Raw genomic sequence first — 18,269 nt, 5'->3', positions numbered from 1 at the left:
CTTCCTGGCGTGATCCGTGGAGATCCTCGCTTCGGAGCAAATAGGCCGTCGCTCCCTTTCGTTGCCAAATGTGTGTTTGCTTTTGCGGTGGAAACTCCCCCCCCCCACTCCCATTTCCCTTCTTTCCACGTAGCGTGCTTGAGGGGTCTTGTGTGCATGGGGAAAATACGGCTATCGGCTGGAACGTTCGTGCGCCCCAGTACGTGTGTGTGTGTTTCGTTCTTGGGTACGAGTTATTTTTCCCCGATCACGTTTGACGATCGACAGAAGATCTTTTCGTTTAAATTAGCTTAAAATGAAAGTAGTTCTACTACATATAATATAATATAATTAAATCAATATGTTTTCTTTGTAATTTCAGGAATCGAGGAGACCAATATACTGCTTTAATTCCAGAACCCTGGAACTACACATCGCTCGCTCGACGCATCTTGTACATCCTGTTCGATGATTATGGATGACGTTCCGCAGTATAGCAAAAATTAAATATACACTAAACAGGAATCGAGCCAGATTTTCCGAAACTGCACTCCTATAGTTCCGGAGCTATGTATCCGTCTGTTCAGGAGGCTATCACTGCCGATGGTTATGAAAGAGGATAGAAAACGCTTTAGAACGGAAGGAAAAATAACATACGATTAACTGTGAAAAAAGAGTTTGATTAACTCCATCCATCAAGGCAATTACAGTCCGCACTTATCCATTTAACAGGATAAAAACGGTGGAATCAGATCTACTGGAGTGATTGGGACCCTTTGCCACGGAGGTACATGTGCATTTGGTAACGATCATAGAAGAATATGCATTAAAAACATGAGAAAAGTAAATTAATACCAGCAATGTTGATCATTCGCGTCAAAGCTGAACCGAAAGAAAAATTTAAATAAAACTGATCATTTATAAATGGATCCCCTGGTAAAGAAATTTGAATAATTTATGAAACATCAAATTAAAATAAAATTTTACTGCGTATTGAGTATCCAAAAACAAAGGTTCACTTGCCAGTCAGTTTTGAGAAATAAAAATGAGGACTAACATAAATTAGAACTAAGGACTAAAGGATATGTAAGTTCAACTCAAACGATCTTGTCTTTCAGCTTTCGAGAATGCAATGTATGATTTATAATTTGATTTGAACGTGAACAGATTCATGTCCTTAGATTATTCGTACACAATTAAAATATTAAATCGCATCCGCTGGCCTCCCGCCTCTACACAATAAAATACTTAATTAAGAGCCTTGCCTATTTACTGGCTTAGTAGTAACTAAGGATCAACTCCATAATGTTGTTGATATCTTTCCTTCGCCGTATCGAGCAGTATTTCGTCTATTTTGATCATAACCGCATGCCTTCGTTGCGGTGACAACTGTGCCAACACTCTGCCAACATTCTGCCCGTAACGGAGAGCATCGCAGTAGCTATTGGTCACTCGGTCATCCTTCTGTGTGGTGGTGCCGGGGGAAGCATCATCAGGCTCATTCGATTTACGCCGCTGATAGGTAGGGTTAGTCTGGTACATCACCTTCCTTTTCGCGTACAGGTCCTGCCGAACGACTACCGAGCTTACGTGCTGTGACTTAATCTGTTTCCGGATCGGTGTACGCGAAACTGCTGCCCAAGGCGGGGGCACGGTCCGCTGGATAGGATTTTGCCCTGACATTTCGAGCGAGTTGCCTGTTGCCGTTTTAGTATCAGCGAGATGGGAAACTGCGTCCATCGATTGATCCATGTCCTCGGTGGAATCGTTGTTCTGTTTGATTACCTGTTTGGAGGTGTTAATTATATTTGACGGTGTAAGAATGTATCTAAAACACAAAAATTCTAGGTTTATGTACCGTTCTCTCCGGAGTTCTTTCCTTGCCGCTAGCCAATAGGAACAGCATATCATCGTAAAGGTACCATCTTCTACGCGGCAACTCACCGCCCTCTGACAGGGTTGAAGTATTCCAATTAAGCTCAGTTCATTAGGCCACATTCGCACCCAGAGAACTTACCGCAATGTTGTGATGCTCGACCCTTTTGATACAGGACGAGGAAGTGACGGAACGAGGATTGCAGGGAAGCCCATTTATGTCTCAGTTCCGGCACTGGTACACCCATCTCCTCGGAAATGGACTCCCATGCTTCGGCTTGAGATTTTTTATTTTTATACAGCGGGTCGTTGCTATTCCACAGGTAAGGTATCGCCTGTATGAACTGTATCAGTGTCCTGGTACGTTCCGCTCCTAGATCTACGGTCTAAAAGTACAAACAAAGGCGTACAGTGTGTAGGTAAAACTAACGTGCATCGGTTATTGGTCTGCCACCATAAATATCTTACCTTCGTTCTTTCCCTTTTTATATTCATGTTGCTGACCGGAATGAAGTAAAACGACAAATACTCTTTAAAAATGAGTACCCTGTGAAGCCAGTATTCCAGCACGGTAAAGGCAAACGGTTTGTTGCGACAATTTTCATATTCGTCGCGCTCTTGCCATGCTCCACTACCAATCGAGACGTAAACAACGTTACCATCCAGGAGAAAATCGCAAAACATACACTGCACTTTGAGCAAAACAGCGCCCGAGCTGACAGTTGCAATGCCGCGGTGGCCACTCGTTTGACATTTGAGGTGAGCCAACCCAACCCAAGTGACATTTGCTCGAAATTGTTTTCCCATATCTGCTCGATTAGTACTCGATACGCCTGAAATTGTGGATTTGTGTGTGATCAAGTGTGTTGAAAGCGCTAAAATTTGGTGAGTTCGTAAATTAGACTTGCTTCTATCGATTGACGATGCCGTCGAGCTCATTTTACACACATAGCTTAGATTTTTGATGAAAAACAAAAGCTAATTTGGTGTGACGTTATTTTATAAAAAATCAATATTATTTAAGTATAAAATGGCTACCTGACCAACTACAACGATAGGAAACATTATTTTCGAGCGAATCTTAAAGAAAACAACGAAAAAGCCACATCATAGTTGATTTTAAAGGCTTTTTTCTAAATTCCCTTAAACTGGTGCAGTTTAAGGGAAGTTTAAGGCTCCAGTTTAAGGAAATTTGCTAGAATTCTCGATTATTCGTGCTCGAAAATGTCAATTGGGGTCGGACGACGAAATCGCACGTCCGACCTTATCTGTCAAATCCCATATAAATCTCGTCCGATAAAATCGCATCCGATGAGCGATGCCACGGGCCTTATCGTACACCAAAAAATAGGATATTAAATTCCCTAATTATTTATATAGTGGAGCGCCGTTTATCCGGATACCTTTTATCCGGCTTTCCGTTTATCCGTGCTGTTGAGAAATGACAGTTCAATACAAAAGTGACATTGGGTTATGAGGAGGATATTTGAAAAAGCGGTTATAAGAGCACATTGTCATAACAAAAAACACTATAATGCATGGCAAATTTTTAAAATTCTCTTTCGAAAAACATGATAAAATATATCATTTGACTCATTATCCGTGTTATTCGCTTATCCGGGCGAAGTCAAGTCCCGAGAAGCCCGGATAAACGGCACTCCACTGTAAATGCAGTTTCTTTTTCATTCCCCGCTAAAACTTCTTTTCACCGTGAACAAACCGGGGAATCAAAAGGAAATGCCTTTAATTTATTATTTAAATATGTTTTATAGTCTAAATAGTTGGAAAATTGAATATCTCCTTTTCTAAAAAGAAAACAACAAAAATGGCTACGTTCACTTTTACGCAAAGTCCAAATCGATCTCAAGACAAAATTGCTCCCCAGTTTGATAGCAAAATAACACACAGCCCAGACGCCAATGTTCACAAACAAAATGATTTATTTATTTCTTTCGATTTGGGGATTTCATCGCTTACACCTAAAACTGCCGGTTGTGTTTCATCGGGAAGAAATGCTTGCTACCTTTCTACCTTCTACCGCCTCCTCCTGTTCGCACGCTCACTCTCTCTCTCTCGCTCTCGCTCTATCTGTTTCTTTTTTGTTTAAATACACAAAACGAAAATGGTTTACATCCTTGCAAAAAAAACAGCAGTATTTTTGTTTGTTTGTCGATTGTATTCGTAGTAAGTTATATTTGATTCTCATGAATTGTTTTTTTTTTACAGACAAAAGGAAAAAAAAGTTAGGGCAAACTAAAAATAGCTCTGTTAGGGAAGGATTGTGTATGGGGAAGAAACAACGAGAACAATTGCCTTTCAAATAACATAAAATAACGAGATGATAACAGCTTAACTTAAGACAGAAAAAGAAAGAAAGAAAAAAGATTTCGTTAGTTGCCGATTTTGTTTTGTTTTCTCTTGTTTTCGAATCATTGCTTTTGCTTAGTTTCTTCTGCTTGCTCTCTTCTGTTTTTCTCTCGCTTCCTTTCTTCTTCTTCTTTTTCTTTAATAAAAAGGCACACGTTATTCATTAGTTTTCCATTGTTACGCAACGACGACATTATGCTCATAGATAGTTAGACGATGACTTGCGCGTACGGTATTAACGATTTCGTGTAGGGCAGCAGTAGCCGTAGCAACACATACAATTGCCGCGGCGCATAGGGGTGTGCATAAACAAAGAAAGGGGTTAATATATTACTAATATGCAACATTTGCCTTATTTTTCACCGGAACCGGGAAGACAGGGAAGACTACAATTATTAGATTGCGCCATTGCTTCGCTTCACTACCAAAACCCGGTACCATCCATCACGGGTGGCGCGCAAACATCACACCTGCGCTGCAATGTTGCGCGCGCCGTGATTACTAATAAAATAATACGCAACAAAAATACACAGGACGGCTACTACGAGGTGAAACGTGAGGGAATTAAAAACCGAAAACTGAAACCATCTGATTTCAACGCAACGCAACACAACACAACGCTCGCTCTCTACCACCTGTGACTCACTCGCTCCCGCCAGTAAACGGATGACTAACTAACTACTAACTGACTGTCGGGATGGTGGTGATTTGAGGGTGGAGGGTGAGCGCCACTGATGCAATTCCATTTCGAATCTTTTTTTTTAATAACGGTGTACCCGGTGTACGTTTTGCTACACTATATCGATTTCTGTGTGTGTTTGGGGGGGGGGGGGGATATGTGTGACAGCTAATATTCAAATGCCTAACCGCTGCGTTATGGATGGTGGCAACAAACACGTTTTGTGTATGTGTGTGTGTGTGTGGATACAATTATCGGTCACTCTACATGCTTATGATGTTCTATTCGGAAGATGGCTTGGGAAGATGCTGCTGCTGAATCTCCTTTCACTCATTGCAGCTTAGACGACCAAAAAACAACAAAAAAAATGGTTTGCGATTCATGGGATTCTCCGGTGTTAAAACGTCTCGGTATCCTTATGTAAAACCGAACCGACTAATGGCGAATTTACAGTGGCCGGGTGAAGTTAGCCGGGAACATGCCCTTCTCGTTTGTGCCTTCCTTGTTGCCCATCAGCCATCCTTCCTCCTGTGGCGGGCGGGGAAAAAGTGTGGAAAAATGTAATAATTAATGTATTTTTCTTATCGAAAACAAAATAAGGAAAACATAAAACCATACCTGATCTTCGGGATCCTCGTACTCAACCACGTTGATGACATCACCCACCTCGAAGCTCAGCTCGTCGACGTCTTCTCGGACGTACTTGTACGTAGCTTTCACGCGATACAAAACACCCGGTGGCAAGTCCGTTGTCGCTGCACCTGTGAATGGTGGTATGAGAAGAAGAAAAAAAACCGGTGTCCACGTTAACATACACGATCGGAAAGCCCTACCTCACCAAACCCTAGACTAAAGGTCAGAGTAATGCTCGAACATGAGGTAGAGTGGTTTACAGAGGTTTGAGTAAGTGCAACGTGATCGTACAGGTAAAGTAAGAACCGATCAGTAATACTATTGGCGATTTTTTTTGTGTCGATTTATGTAGAGCAGATAGAAATGTTTTTGTGTAAGAAAATGATTTAATTTGCAAAAAATGATTCTACCACACTGAATGCAAATGATTTCAACAAATAGCTTTTGAACAAAATACTTATAACAGCTTAAAATTACATGTTACTCGCTATGAAAGAGTTCATTGTTGGTCTAATTGCATAACTAAATAGAAAGCTTGCCACGTGTTTTTTTTTCTAGAACAAATGATCTTAAAAATCTTATCCAAACGTGAGATAATGTAACCGAAATCGATGATACGATGATGGTGGGGGATATTTTTGGGAAGGATATTTTTCGTACTTTAAACCAAGTATTATCTATATTAGTCTAGCGTGTAAATAGAAACACACCCACAACAACATTGTGTGCTGGCGGTAAAATTGAAGAAAAAAAATGGATAAAAGGAACACAAAATATCGCCTAAAAAAAGGTAAGTAAAGCAAGCAAACCACTAAATAACCGGCTAAAGAAAAAAATGGCACACAAAATCCAAAACGTGCCTTTGAAGCTTCCCGGAGGATCACCACATCGGGAAAGGAGGAACAAAATAGGATTATAATTATACAAGCGGGCGCACACATACATACACACACACATATATACACATAAATAAAGAATGCCGAAACTGTGAGGCAAAAAACGTCAGTACATAGGATAGAAGCCCACCCCACTTACCGACCGGAATATTGTAAATAATTTCCGACATTGAATTATTATTGCTCAAACTGACACGTGTTGTTGTTAAGTGTGGCTGTTGCTGTTGTTGTTGTTGTTGTGGTGCGATCAATGGTGACGATCGTGTGTTAGTATTGTTATTGTAGCTGTTGAGATTACGGTTTGCGGTGGTATACGGAAAGGGCGAATAGTTAGGCTGCTGTGTTAGGGTGGGCACATTGCCATACAGCATACCGCTGCCGCTAACGTTGTACCCAGGTGAAAAGCTTCGCGCTGTCTCAGTAGCCTCAGGCCTTGGCAGCATAGTGGTGGACATTTGTGTTGCTATGGAAGTAGTCTTGGGTGTCGCCAGCGTTGCCGCCATGCCGGCGTTCGGTTGTGCTGGAAGCAGTGGTGGCGTCTGCGTTACCTTGTCCATTCGCACCGATCCAGCAGCTTGCGATGGTAGAACGGTAGAACGGTACACGTGGCGTGGATGATCGGTTAGGGTTACGGTGGATGGAGGATGATGAGGGCGCAATGAAGAGGCGGTTAGTGTTGCCGTGCCCGCGGCAGCCAATTGGGCGAGAGCGTTCCGGTACTGGTAGACCGGTGGCAGGTTCTGGTGGGATCGCAAATGATGGGGATGGTGGTGCGAGTGGTGGGGATGGTGAAAATGTGGCAAGGATACCGTATCGTCTACCACGGTCAACGTTCAGCCCACGATAGGAAGAAGAAAGATGGCAGTGAGACGCGGAACAAGTACGCACGTGTAACCGTAGTGGAAGTAGTAAAAGTGGTGGTAGTAGTGGTAGTAGTAATAGTGATAGTAGTAGTAGAGACCATGCTACGTAACGGTTGTTAGTAACAGTGAGTCGTAAGGACCTCGTCGTTTTTATGTATGTGTGTGAGTAGTGTGTTGATGATTTAAATACATTAGTATTACTTGTTTGCAAAACAGCTGCTGCACCGGTAGTAGTGGGCGTTGGAACGGCAGCATCTGTATTAGCGCTAGCAGCAGCCGCAGCAGCAGCATCCGCCGTTGTGGCAACAGTTGCAGCGGGCACATCCGTTGTCGGAGCTGCGTTTGCACTAGCGCCCGTCACTGTCGTTTCATGTACCCCATTCTCTTGCGCCCCCCGAGCATTACTGGCCAGCCCGTTCGCAGTCGGCGGATGCGTTTGGTGGTGGTGGTCGGGTTGGGGAAGCTGATTAGTGGATGCAGACGGCGGGTGATGAAGCGTACCGTTTGTGGTGGCCGGAACACTTTCCGTCACCGCTGTCGCTGCGGGTTGACCGTTCTCCTTCGGTGCGCTGCCGTTGCCGTTCAATTCCAGCTCGCCGTGCTTCGCCGTGCTGTCCGGGGCGGTGGTACCGTTCGTGGTCGGTGCTTTGGTCGCAGCCGACGCCGACGCCGACGCCGCCGCCGCCGCCTTTACCATTTCCGTGTTCTGGTAGGAAGGTTCGTCGTCTTCATCTTCTGGCCCATCCGCCTGCCGGTCGAGCTGATGGTTGGGTGACGGTGTTCTCGGCGACGGTAGCACACTTTGCGCGGAAGTATCTGTTTTAGGTATGGTGGTGGGGTTTAGTAAACGAAGGACATATGTTTGTTTTTCCTCTTCCCCGATTATTTTTTCCGATTTTCCGTTCCACCGGCGATCCGATTCCATAGAGCAGAATGGTGATTTGCAGGCGCAGGGGAAGGAGGGGGTTTTTGCAGCATGAAAGTGAGAGCCACACGCACACATACACACATACACACACACATTTACAATTATGAACACGCACACACGTTAAAACAGTATGATCGGATTTTGGCCGCAGTGTGTGTGTGTGCGTTTCCGTTCCACAGCACAGGTGATGGTGAGACCAACGCAGGAGCGCACGCCCGTAAGGCAAAAACAAAGTGGGCAGGATATATAGAAAGAAAACACGGAAGAGAAAAAGAAGAAGAAGAAGAAAAAACAAAATTGTCACACACGCATGCTTCAGCTACTTGTGTTGGGGGGGGGGTTTAAGCTTGATCTAATGTAACCTATAATTATTTGCAACTTTTCAGCTTTTCACGAATCGTGACCAACTTTTTGTTGCACATACGTCTTTACATTCCATTATTTACATTCTTATTTTTTAGTTTATAAATTCGAAAACAAAATTTCACAAATACAAAGTCAAACACACCCCTTTCTAGCACGGCAATGAGTTTGAAAAATATTTACATCACCAATGGGAACCAATTTAAAATAAATTTATGTATTAAAAGTGTGTGTGTATAGTTGTACTTAAATGTATTTAAAAATTCAAAAAAAACCCGAGAACTTACATATTGATCAAGTCAAAACTGGAGTGTGTATGTGTACATGTGTACATGGGACTTGCTTTTTTTTTAATTTTCAAAATGATAACATATAAAAGCAATATTAATTTTAATACTGACATATTTTTGAATAAAGATTAGCTTTACATTATTACCACTCTTGCTTACAAAAACCCGCGCGCGCAGGACGGCAAGCAACACCATAAAATCTTATCAATGACCAAACAATCAATTGTAGCAATTCGTACGGGGAGGAAGGATAGGATAGGACCAGTGTTTATGAAATGAACATGATGTGACACTTAAACAAAAATAGACTAAATTTTGCAACACAGTAACACCGAACCATTTACTAGGAAACCAAAAAGCGACATAACAATGGGAATGTAAGTACAGCCTTTGAGCCTTTGAGATTTGGGTTTGTGTTATTTTGCTATCAGAATCTGGATGAACGCATGAAAACCATACTGATGATGTTGTTGTTATGCATATCATTGATTGGATTTTACGTGTAACGCGCGTGATGCCGAAATGAGAAGCTACAAATAATGGATGTTCCCTACGATGACGATAACGAACGATGATCGATCCCCAATGGATGCACTGGGACGGTGCGGGATGACCACCTGTGATGGTCGATATCTTACGATCGAAGGCAAACATATCGTTAAACAGATAGCTCTACTCACGTCCGTTAGCGTTGGCCGACCCGTTAGTGACATTATTCACAATCGACAGATTCGCCTTCACCGGTGACTGCTGGGGGCTAGATGGGTTCGAGTTAGCTAAAAACGAAACGTTTGGGAGGGGGGGAGGAGGTAGGGATGGGGGGAAAACAAATCAACATTTACAATTAAACACGTTTGTATCATCCCGTGTTTTAACGGTGCATTCGAATATGCATAAAGTGGTGTTAACTTCTTTGCGGAAGGTTTACAGTGTGAACCCCCAACACAGCGCTGTACAACGGTCCTTTACCGTCGTCCAGTGGGGAAGACCACCTACCGTTGATCTTCTTCAGCGTGTAGGAGCCGCGCTGGGATTCGGTGGCCAGTTTGTCTACGATCGCTTCCAGCTCCGCGTACACCTTGGACGTTTCGCTGTGGAACTGCTGCTCGCACGCGAACAGCGTCTGCAAGTTCGTCACCAGGAACAGTATTCTCGAATCGTACAGGGCCGGCAGTTCGTCGTGCAGCTCGGAATTCAACACCTCGTATGTGCTCTTCGCTTCCTCCAGCTGTTCACGGCCTCGCGTAACCTGGAACGACAGCAAACGCACCATGTGATTTAGGACGGATGGGAGGGCAGCAGCAGTAGCACACTTACCTTCAGATCGTCCTTGCGCTTGGCAGCGTTCGCTTGCAGGCTCTGGAAAGAATGCCTCTGGCTATCGTAGTCCACCAGCTTGCGGCCACGTTTGTCAATCTTTTTCTACAAAAAAAAAAAATATATATATATGTAAAAAAGGCGTACCCAGAGTAGAGCAAAGTGCGCGGCGCAATCGACAAATGCTGCTGGCGTGTCGGGCGCTTGCTTACCTTCATTTCCGGAAACTGTAGCGCGTAGGTGTCCAGCTGCTTCAGTACCTGATCGGCCAGCTTGTACGAAAACTGCTGGTACTGTGTGTCGATCGTTTTAGCCTGGCCGTACAGCACTTCCGAGCCGGTCCACTGGCTTTCGTATACTTCGGTAATGGCTTCCATGAGGCTTTTCGAGGCATTTTGTACGGCTGAATGGTGATAGTAATAATAATGATCAAAAGGGAAGAAATGATTCAGTGTGTGAAAAAACATCGTCTTTTTTAATATATGAGTAACGCGCAACACCTACCACGAACACATCGGATGTAGTTGCTGAATTCTTTCTGCAGCCTGGTTGCACAGGTGTGCTGTCGGTTGAAGTTTGTCAAATGTTCGTCGAAAATTTCATCTGCCGTTCGGTCGACTTTGCCAAGATTTTGTAGGAGCTGCAAAGGGGAGTAGATCAAGTTGGAGAATATTAAAATGATTTTCTCAATTTTACTAGATGATTTTAATTTTGAATAAATGAGAAAATATAAAAATATTGCTTAAAAAGCATCGAAAATAAATCTGCTTATCTATTTCATCTCATTTTACGACAGTGGCTGCGAAATTGTTTCATGTTTCAGGTAGTGTACGGTGCAGCTAGAAAGTATGATGCTGCTAAAAATATTACAACCGCCACACAGCATAGGCCACACCACATTCGTACGGTGGAACCGAGCAATTGGTCGATGAAAAATAACACCAACACACACAACACTAGACACACAAGCACACAGCAGTATCACTGGCGAAAGGTTGGTAGGGTTTTGAGTTTTGCGAAGAGCTTAAAAATTGTTCAAGTGGACGTTTTTTACGAGCCAGTGAGAAATGGGACAGTTGTGTCTTGGGTCGCTAAAATTAGCTACCCAAATTAATAGCCACCCTTATGCCAGCGGGGAAGTAGAAGTTGGTGTGTGTGTGTGTGTGTGTGGGTCATATGGCGGGTCGAAGCGGAAATGTACATACATTTCAGCCGATGTGCGGCGGCGGTATTGCATCAAAGGGAGATGTGAATAAGCCTTAAGCTAATAATTGAAGCTAGCAATATAGCACTAAAATAGTAATTATTACATTAAACTAGTATAACTAATTTAACCATTTTATTTACTCTTCTCCATAATGTTCCGTGTTGCAGGAGGTTCCAGAGCTCAAAGCCCTAATCCATCACATGATGTCTGTTTCGCCACGTGATTTCGCACCATCCAGAATCGCAAGTGAGCACTCAAACACACAGCATCGGCGCAACAGTAGGGAACAGTGTGTTATGAAGTGCGGCTTTTCTCACCAGGGCTTTTCACACAAACAGCACACTGGTAAGGCACACAACCGCCCCCACACACCATGGTCAAGGTAGAGGGTAAATTTATTAAACGTCTTGCAAAAATCATCTACGAAGTACAGTCGCGCTTACCCACAAGCAGCAGAAAACCAGGCGAGGAGTTAGTTCCAATACTACCTTGCTGGAGCATTCAACATCAACCCATACGCGCGGTTCCCATAAGCTGCGTTTCGTTTGCGAGGTATGCTAATCAGTGAAGCTTTACTACCAGCGTAGCGTGAGTACCTTTAGACCGTACGCGATAGAATGAGCTTTAGAGGGAGCCACCACCGCGCTGGACAACGAGTGAGTTTGACGCTTTCAACCCCTACAGCAGCAAGATGATGGGCAGTCGTCGTCACGTGAGACCAAGTTGCATCTGGCCGACCACGGTCATGGGAGACATGTGGTCTGTTAAGCTGAAGTCACATTCGAGTACATGTTGATGAGAAAAATAAACCCCGCAGTGCCATACGGAAGGGGCACACTGCTGATGGATGATGGCTTGATACCTTGCCGCGGCCATACAGCCAGTTAGAAAGTTGATCCATCCATCCCGTTAGAAGCCTTACACGCAGCACTGTTCCTAACGCACATTTAATGACGAGTGTTAGGTGAAGTAATTTACTCTTCCTTGACATTCCGCCATCCCGTACTGTTTGGGCTGCGTAGCTTTACAGAGTGAGTTGGCTTAATTTTCTTTATTTTTTTTAATTTTTAATTAGAAAATAATTAAGCAGATAGGCAAAATCAAATCAACAGAAAATAAAATAAACAAATTTCCGACTTCACATCGAAACCCGACCGAGCTAGACGTAGAGAACGTTTCCCAAATCTGCATACCTAACATGCCTTATGCAAACAAATCATCTCAGCCCTGCTGCTAGGGCTCAACTGATAACCTACATATCCGGCCAACTTTTTGCCAATGTTGGACACGATTTGGTTCGCTCCCCCACACATAAACGGTGGCCACCATATCTACGCCTTCGCCATTTTTCTGTGTAGGTATGTACACCCCGCAGCTATCGTAATAATTACACCTGCATTATCCAGCCCTAGCAATGGCGGTGTTTGCGTCTGTGTGTCCTCTGTGAGCGTGTTTGCGCCGCTTAAACAACAACTCCAACACAGTTTGGCTTACACATTTGAATGGCTTATATTGCCCAATTACGTTGCTGTTTTGTGTTTGTGTACACTTGTTTTCTGTTCCATTGACTGTGTTTTTTTTGTTCAGTACACAGTAAGTGGTAAGCCATTCTATCATTTCGGTTTTGTTACAGCAACAAAGACACCACTCCATAATCATAAAATTAGTGCGATAGTCATTTAATTCAATATCAAACCACACAGAAAAAAAACACTTCATTTTGAAATTGTAACCCCGAAGACATATTGGCTAAATGTAAATTCCACAAACAGCAAAATAGATAAAATCGAAAGCATAAAAAAAATAAACACGATCGGATAAAAGTGAGAGTAGTAACTCTCTCCCGCTCTACATGGTAAGAACACTTGCCTCTAATGCACTAGGTTTGTGGGCTGCCGATGACTTAAATCTAGTTTCCCTCGGGAACCAGTTTCCACCTCCACCAGACCCGGCTTTAGTGGCGGGTCCGGCCAACTGCACCCATATCTGTGCACGCCCAACGGTACCAGCTTTATAAGTGCCGATGCAACTGGGCTAACACAACACTGCACACAGGCTAGACGGACGACCGGTGCATAGTTTAGCGTTTGTGGCCGTTTGTTTTTTTATGGCCAATTTGAGCAAACCAGTTTTTCCACCCAACTAACAGCTCGCGTATGGAACGGAGCGGTGAAGAAAAATCATCGCACCAATCCTATTGCCCCGAAGCAATGGCATCATGCATGAAATCGAAAGCAGGCGTACCGAACTAAAGCATAGCCAGTTCCATTGCTGGTTCCGTCCTCAACTCGCGCCGTCCCAGCTGTTGCCGCTGAGAGGGCCGTGACCATCAAAATGCACTTTGGATCGAAAATTGATCAGTTTTGTGAAGGATTTCCGCTTCGTTTTTGCCGGTCGGAGTGTATTACCAAGTGCCGGGTTATGTAGATTTTAGCGGACGTGAAATTCGTGACCGCGAATAATTGCCCCTTCTTCTTTGTGCAGTCATTGGCAGTCAATGGCTAGACACAATTAGCAAACATCTTTCACTTGATGATGTAAATTATAGTAGAATTTAAATGCAGTTGAGATGGAGGAATAGTAATAACAATTAATAAACCATTCTTGTCAAACCAATCAGCATAGAAAAAGTTGAAAGTGATTCGAAGTTGCAGATGGAATTGGAATGGAGACAATCAAACCCCATGGAAGGAGGTAGTCTATGGAAGGTTTGCTTAAATTGAATTTACATTTATTCAAAACTATTGCAAAGCTTGAAAATCAAATTTGACTTAAAAGCAGTTTCTCGTGCTAAGCGAGTTTAAGGAAACATCACAGTAACTTGAGTTAAGTAAAAGTTATGTAGTAGTAAAGTCTTTCAAGTGAAATATGGCCATTTTGGGCTAAAATGTATAATTATTTTCCAAGCAAATTGATAATTATGTACACTAAACTAATTTTTAAGAAACAGAAAAAAAAACAGAAAGAATAAAATGTTGTCCGTTAAATAGTTATGAAATTTTAGGGAAAAAAATAATTTAGAGTAACTTGCAGCAAAATGGTTAGGTTTGGTCACGAAATGGTCACCTGCATTATTGTCAAATTAACACGTTTATAATGACTTCTAATGATTGAAAAACATCAGATACAATGTTTAAAGCCCACCATGAACGATTCATAACATAACATACTAAACTTTAATCTCTACTCTCACGATTCTAACTAGATGCAAGAGCTTAAACCAAAGTCTGATGTCCAATGTTGTGGTCCATTTGCCCCTTTGTTTTGATGTGTTTTGACATTTGGTGTATAATCATTTTGCCCCATAGCGAGACCATTTTACCCGGCACAATACATTTTCACAACTTTTAATTTAATTCTCAAATTTCGTTTCATTCATTTATATTTGTTATCAATGCGTCTACGTCTGATTGTTTTTCGCGAACAAGATTTTAAAGCATCGATTGCCGTCAAAATATCAATGTAAAGTGGTTTATCCAATGAGATACAGAGCAAAATCCTTAACAGTGCCATTTTGCCCCGCTTTCCCCTACATTTATAACTAAAATCGGAACAGTTTGCTTAAAGAACTGAAAATAAAAACACGTAAGTGGAAATCTGAATTGTGTTGACATTGTTTAACAATAGTCCATAATTTACAACATTCACTGCATTTACAACTATTAAAAATAGAAAATGTTTCTTCAGAAGTATTTATACCGTAAAATTTTAAATATGAAATACAAAAACAAAAATTCAAGGACAGCATGAAAAGCACCTCTCAGACATTGTTTACATTGTATACGCAAAAAACAAACATTTTCAAGCATTGATTCAAATGTGACGCTGCAGATCTTTTTTTTTTTGTTATGTATCGTGAATTGTTTGAGTGTTGACTGACAATAAAAATAGGAAAAATTGGTTGCATTCCCATGTTTTGCGCTTTCAACGACAACAATTTTTCAACGGAAAACACAGACACACAGACGTGGCTTGATCGGGCAGGAATGCAAGGAATCTGAGCGTCCGGTCAGATATAGCTAGGTCATCCACTGCAACAGCACACCATTGGGCACGCGGATAACAGCAACCAGTTGCGTTTGCGCGACCTGCACACTTTAAACCCGCGGCGTTAATTAACAGCGCCTTTGATAAACACGCGCTGCAAACGAAACAAACAACGGCAATCGGCATCAACAAACAAACGCTACGGGATGAAAGTTTTCCTCCCAGATGACAAAAACAACACACATACACACTAGGAGCGTTAAAAACCTCGCCGGGAATGGCGGGTCACCGCCGGAACAGGTTCCCCGTCCAGTCGTGGCATCCCCCGGCCAGGGAAGCTCCAGAGAGAAAGTTCCGCCACAACTTCTCCCGCGATTCGGCACGCACGTGACCGTTCCGTTCGTTCGCTGTAGCGCGCGTGGTTCGATCACGAATTCTTTAACGAACTCTCTGCATTTATCGCCCAGATTTCGACCTCACCCGTGACCGTCTTTCGATTGCAAAACGTCACGGTCAGGGTGCTTGTTATGGGGCATGGGGGGGCCCTTTTATGGGCTAACAGATCTATATTTTCTCCTCTTTCAACAACTATTCGATACTCTTTTTTATCGGTTTGCCTTTGAAGCATAGTGGCACAGAGAGGATGTAAGGGTAGTCACTGTTACAGCCGAAGGTTTCCATTTCATCCAAGTTGAAAGACCTGCCTCGGGGCAAAGGGGACGGGATTCCCGTTCCGAGATCGAGGGTTGGGATGCATTGAACCAGGAACGGAGGAGGGATGATGGGGATAACCGTTTTGGGGGTACCATTTGTGGTGGTGTGTATACGTGTGTTGATAGAGCAACAGGTCGAAAACAGGTTTTCCGACCTCTGTCGAGGCTGGTGCTGGACGTTTTCGGCCGGCCGGCGTTAACGGCATGTTTTGGTGAAAGGCGATGCAAAGTGTACACCCTCCCCGTAGGATCGTAGGAGAAAGGAACGATCATGGTGGTGTCCATGTGTGGCAAAACGTCGCTCGGATACATACGTATGGTGTCAGTCAACTCGGGAAGGAATCCAAACAACCGCACAAAATCGGGTCCCTTTTCCAACAACGCGTCAACAATCACAAATTTGAAACACGCGAAATGGTATCAAAGCATGGTAAAGAAATCTTAGGAATTTCATGTCAAAATTGTATCGAAAATTATAAAGAGAAATGTATAAAAAAATCATAAGCGTTTGTTTTGGAAATGAGTGAAATATATGACCAATGTATATTTTGGTATGTTATTACCATTCATTCTGCCCTTAATGATATGATTCTTTTATTTCCCTTTTGACTGACCCTTTTTTTAGTACATATTGGTTGTTTTTATGTTATGCAACAGTTTGGGCTATTTTTAAAACATGTTTTTCTAATTTTTATTAGTTTTTATTGAATATTTATTGTATTCTACGATTTTTCATTTTTATAAAATTAATTTGCTTTCTTGCAAACATATTAAAAAGCCAACTTAAAAAATCTACGTTTGGTTTGAGTATAGAGCTTAATCCTTTATTTCGACATTAGGAAAATCGTTTATAAATGGTGTTCACATTTTGGAAAAAGGCTGTTCAATTCAATAAATAAGTAAAAGAAGTGAAATAATAAAAAAAATCGATTCAAAGTGGAAACTTCTCTAGCAATATTACACATTCCAGCCGAAGCCCAATCAAACATTGAAACTATGCAACAAAATAACAACAACAAAAAACGCTAACCCTATATAGGCGAATAAATAAATTTATGATAAACACACTTTATGTTGATTTATACATCCCAACCATATAAAAAACTTCCTTTCCCGTAGGGTAAAATAAACCCGTGACGTCATACCGCGTGTGATGATTCAGAATGTGCGTTTTCTTCGGAGCACCGGCCGTGCGTTTCCAGATGGCGGCGGTAAAGTAAAACCACCACCATCTCACCTCGGGAGTGTTTGAAGTTCCTTCGAGGATTTGTCTATTTATTTATTTTTGCATCTCGCGCTCAAATCAAACCAAGGTTTAATCTTGCACGTGTGTGAAAACAGTGGAAACTTACGAACCTCATCATAAGCGAGAGGTTTTTCGATTTTTTCCCAACACTGATTCTTTTGCCCTTTTTGCGTGGAATGAATAAATCCACATAAATACAGCTCCGGGTGGTAGTGGTGTAAGTAGCAGTAGCAAGTCAAAGGCAAAGAGCATGTAACAGCACCGTTCCACTTGCCGGCGAGCAAGTTTGATTTGCAGTGAACCGATATGTTTTTGATTTCGATTGCACTACGATTGGCGCTCAGCGTGTGCTGCCTTCGCTGTTATCCGATCGGATCTGGTTGCAAAAACTGTAGCCGAACTATGCTAAAACTGTAGCGTAGCAAGCAGGACCCGGAGCACCGGTCGCGAGTTTGCTTTATCACTACGCAATCTACCATTTTAAGACAAATCACTGCCGGCTACTGGAGGCCTTTTGATATTGTGGCAAAAGCAAAATCGCGTTTTTATCGTTTCGTGATAAAACCGATTTCCAACCGATCGAGGCGCTGCGCAATAAAATGGAAGTGGAATGGGGAATGTTTTTAAACGGTTTTGTTTTTGCGCCGCCGCAGACTGCTGGTGCAGTTCCGCAACGCAGCTTAAGCTCGTGAAAGTGAACGCTTTAGCCAAACGGCAACACACGCACTTCGTCATCCGGCAGACGGCAGGAAGCTGTGAGGCCTGGTTCGGGAAAATCATAGTCGAAGAGATTTGTAGCATCAACCGTTGGAATGTAATGGCAGGATAGGATGGCAGCTGGAGAATGAACTATTGACGATTGGATTGAGAAATGCGGTGTAATTAAAATACTGTTTCCCGGATATTGAATATTAGTCTTTTTCGAA

The 18,269-nt window shown here is 42.7% G+C and overlaps 2 protein-coding genes across 14 annotated transcripts in view; both read right to left on the bottom strand.

The window, feature by feature from the left end:
• Positions 1-317: 317 nt before the first annotated feature.
• Positions 318-2,584, bottom strand: LOC3289897 (uncharacterized). Its single transcript, XM_558466.4, has 4 exons — positions 2,323-2,584; positions 1,997-2,240; positions 1,838-1,929; positions 318-1,764 (listed from the first exon to the last, which is right to left on the bottom strand). The coding sequence occupies exons 1-4, from the start codon at positions 2,536-2,538 to the stop codon at positions 1,267-1,269; spliced, it is 1,050 nt and encodes a 349-aa protein (XP_558466.4). The 5' UTR covers positions 2,539-2,584; the 3' UTR covers positions 318-1,266.
• A 1,192-nt stretch (positions 2,585-3,776) lies between these two features.
• Positions 3,777-18,269, bottom strand: part of LOC3289894 (myc box-dependent-interacting protein 1) — a 42,847-nt gene continuing 28,354 nt past the window's right edge. For 3 of the 13 annotated variants that reach the window (XM_061641494.1, XM_061641495.1, XM_061641496.1), the window contains exons 3-11: positions 10,695-10,830; positions 10,403-10,593; positions 10,191-10,295; positions 9,870-10,122; positions 9,554-9,649; positions 7,494-8,108; positions 6,569-7,246; positions 5,519-5,661; positions 3,777-5,428 (exon numbers count right to left, since the gene is read on the bottom strand). In XM_061641494.1, coding sequence (XP_061497478.1) covers positions 5,348-5,428; positions 5,519-5,661; positions 6,569-7,246; positions 7,494-8,108; positions 9,554-9,649; positions 9,870-10,122; positions 10,191-10,295; positions 10,403-10,593; positions 10,695-10,830 — 2,298 coding nt within the window. In that variant the 3' untranslated portion in view covers positions 3,777-5,347. The remainder of the gene's footprint in view (positions 5,429-5,518; positions 5,662-6,568; positions 7,247-7,493; positions 8,109-9,553; positions 9,650-9,869; positions 10,123-10,190; positions 10,296-10,402; positions 10,594-10,694; positions 10,831-18,269) is intronic. The other 10 variants (XM_061641500.1, XM_061641499.1, XM_061641501.1 and 7 more) reach the window with 5 other exon arrangements.

Source organism: Anopheles gambiae, chromosome 2 (assembly GCF_943734735.2).
Source record: "Anopheles gambiae chromosome 2, idAnoGambNW_F1_1, whole genome shotgun sequence".
Taxonomy (NCBI): domain Eukaryota; kingdom Metazoa; phylum Arthropoda; class Insecta; order Diptera; family Culicidae; genus Anopheles; species Anopheles gambiae.
Note: the sequence above shows the minus strand (reverse complement) of the source record. Positions and strands in the feature narration are given on the sequence as shown.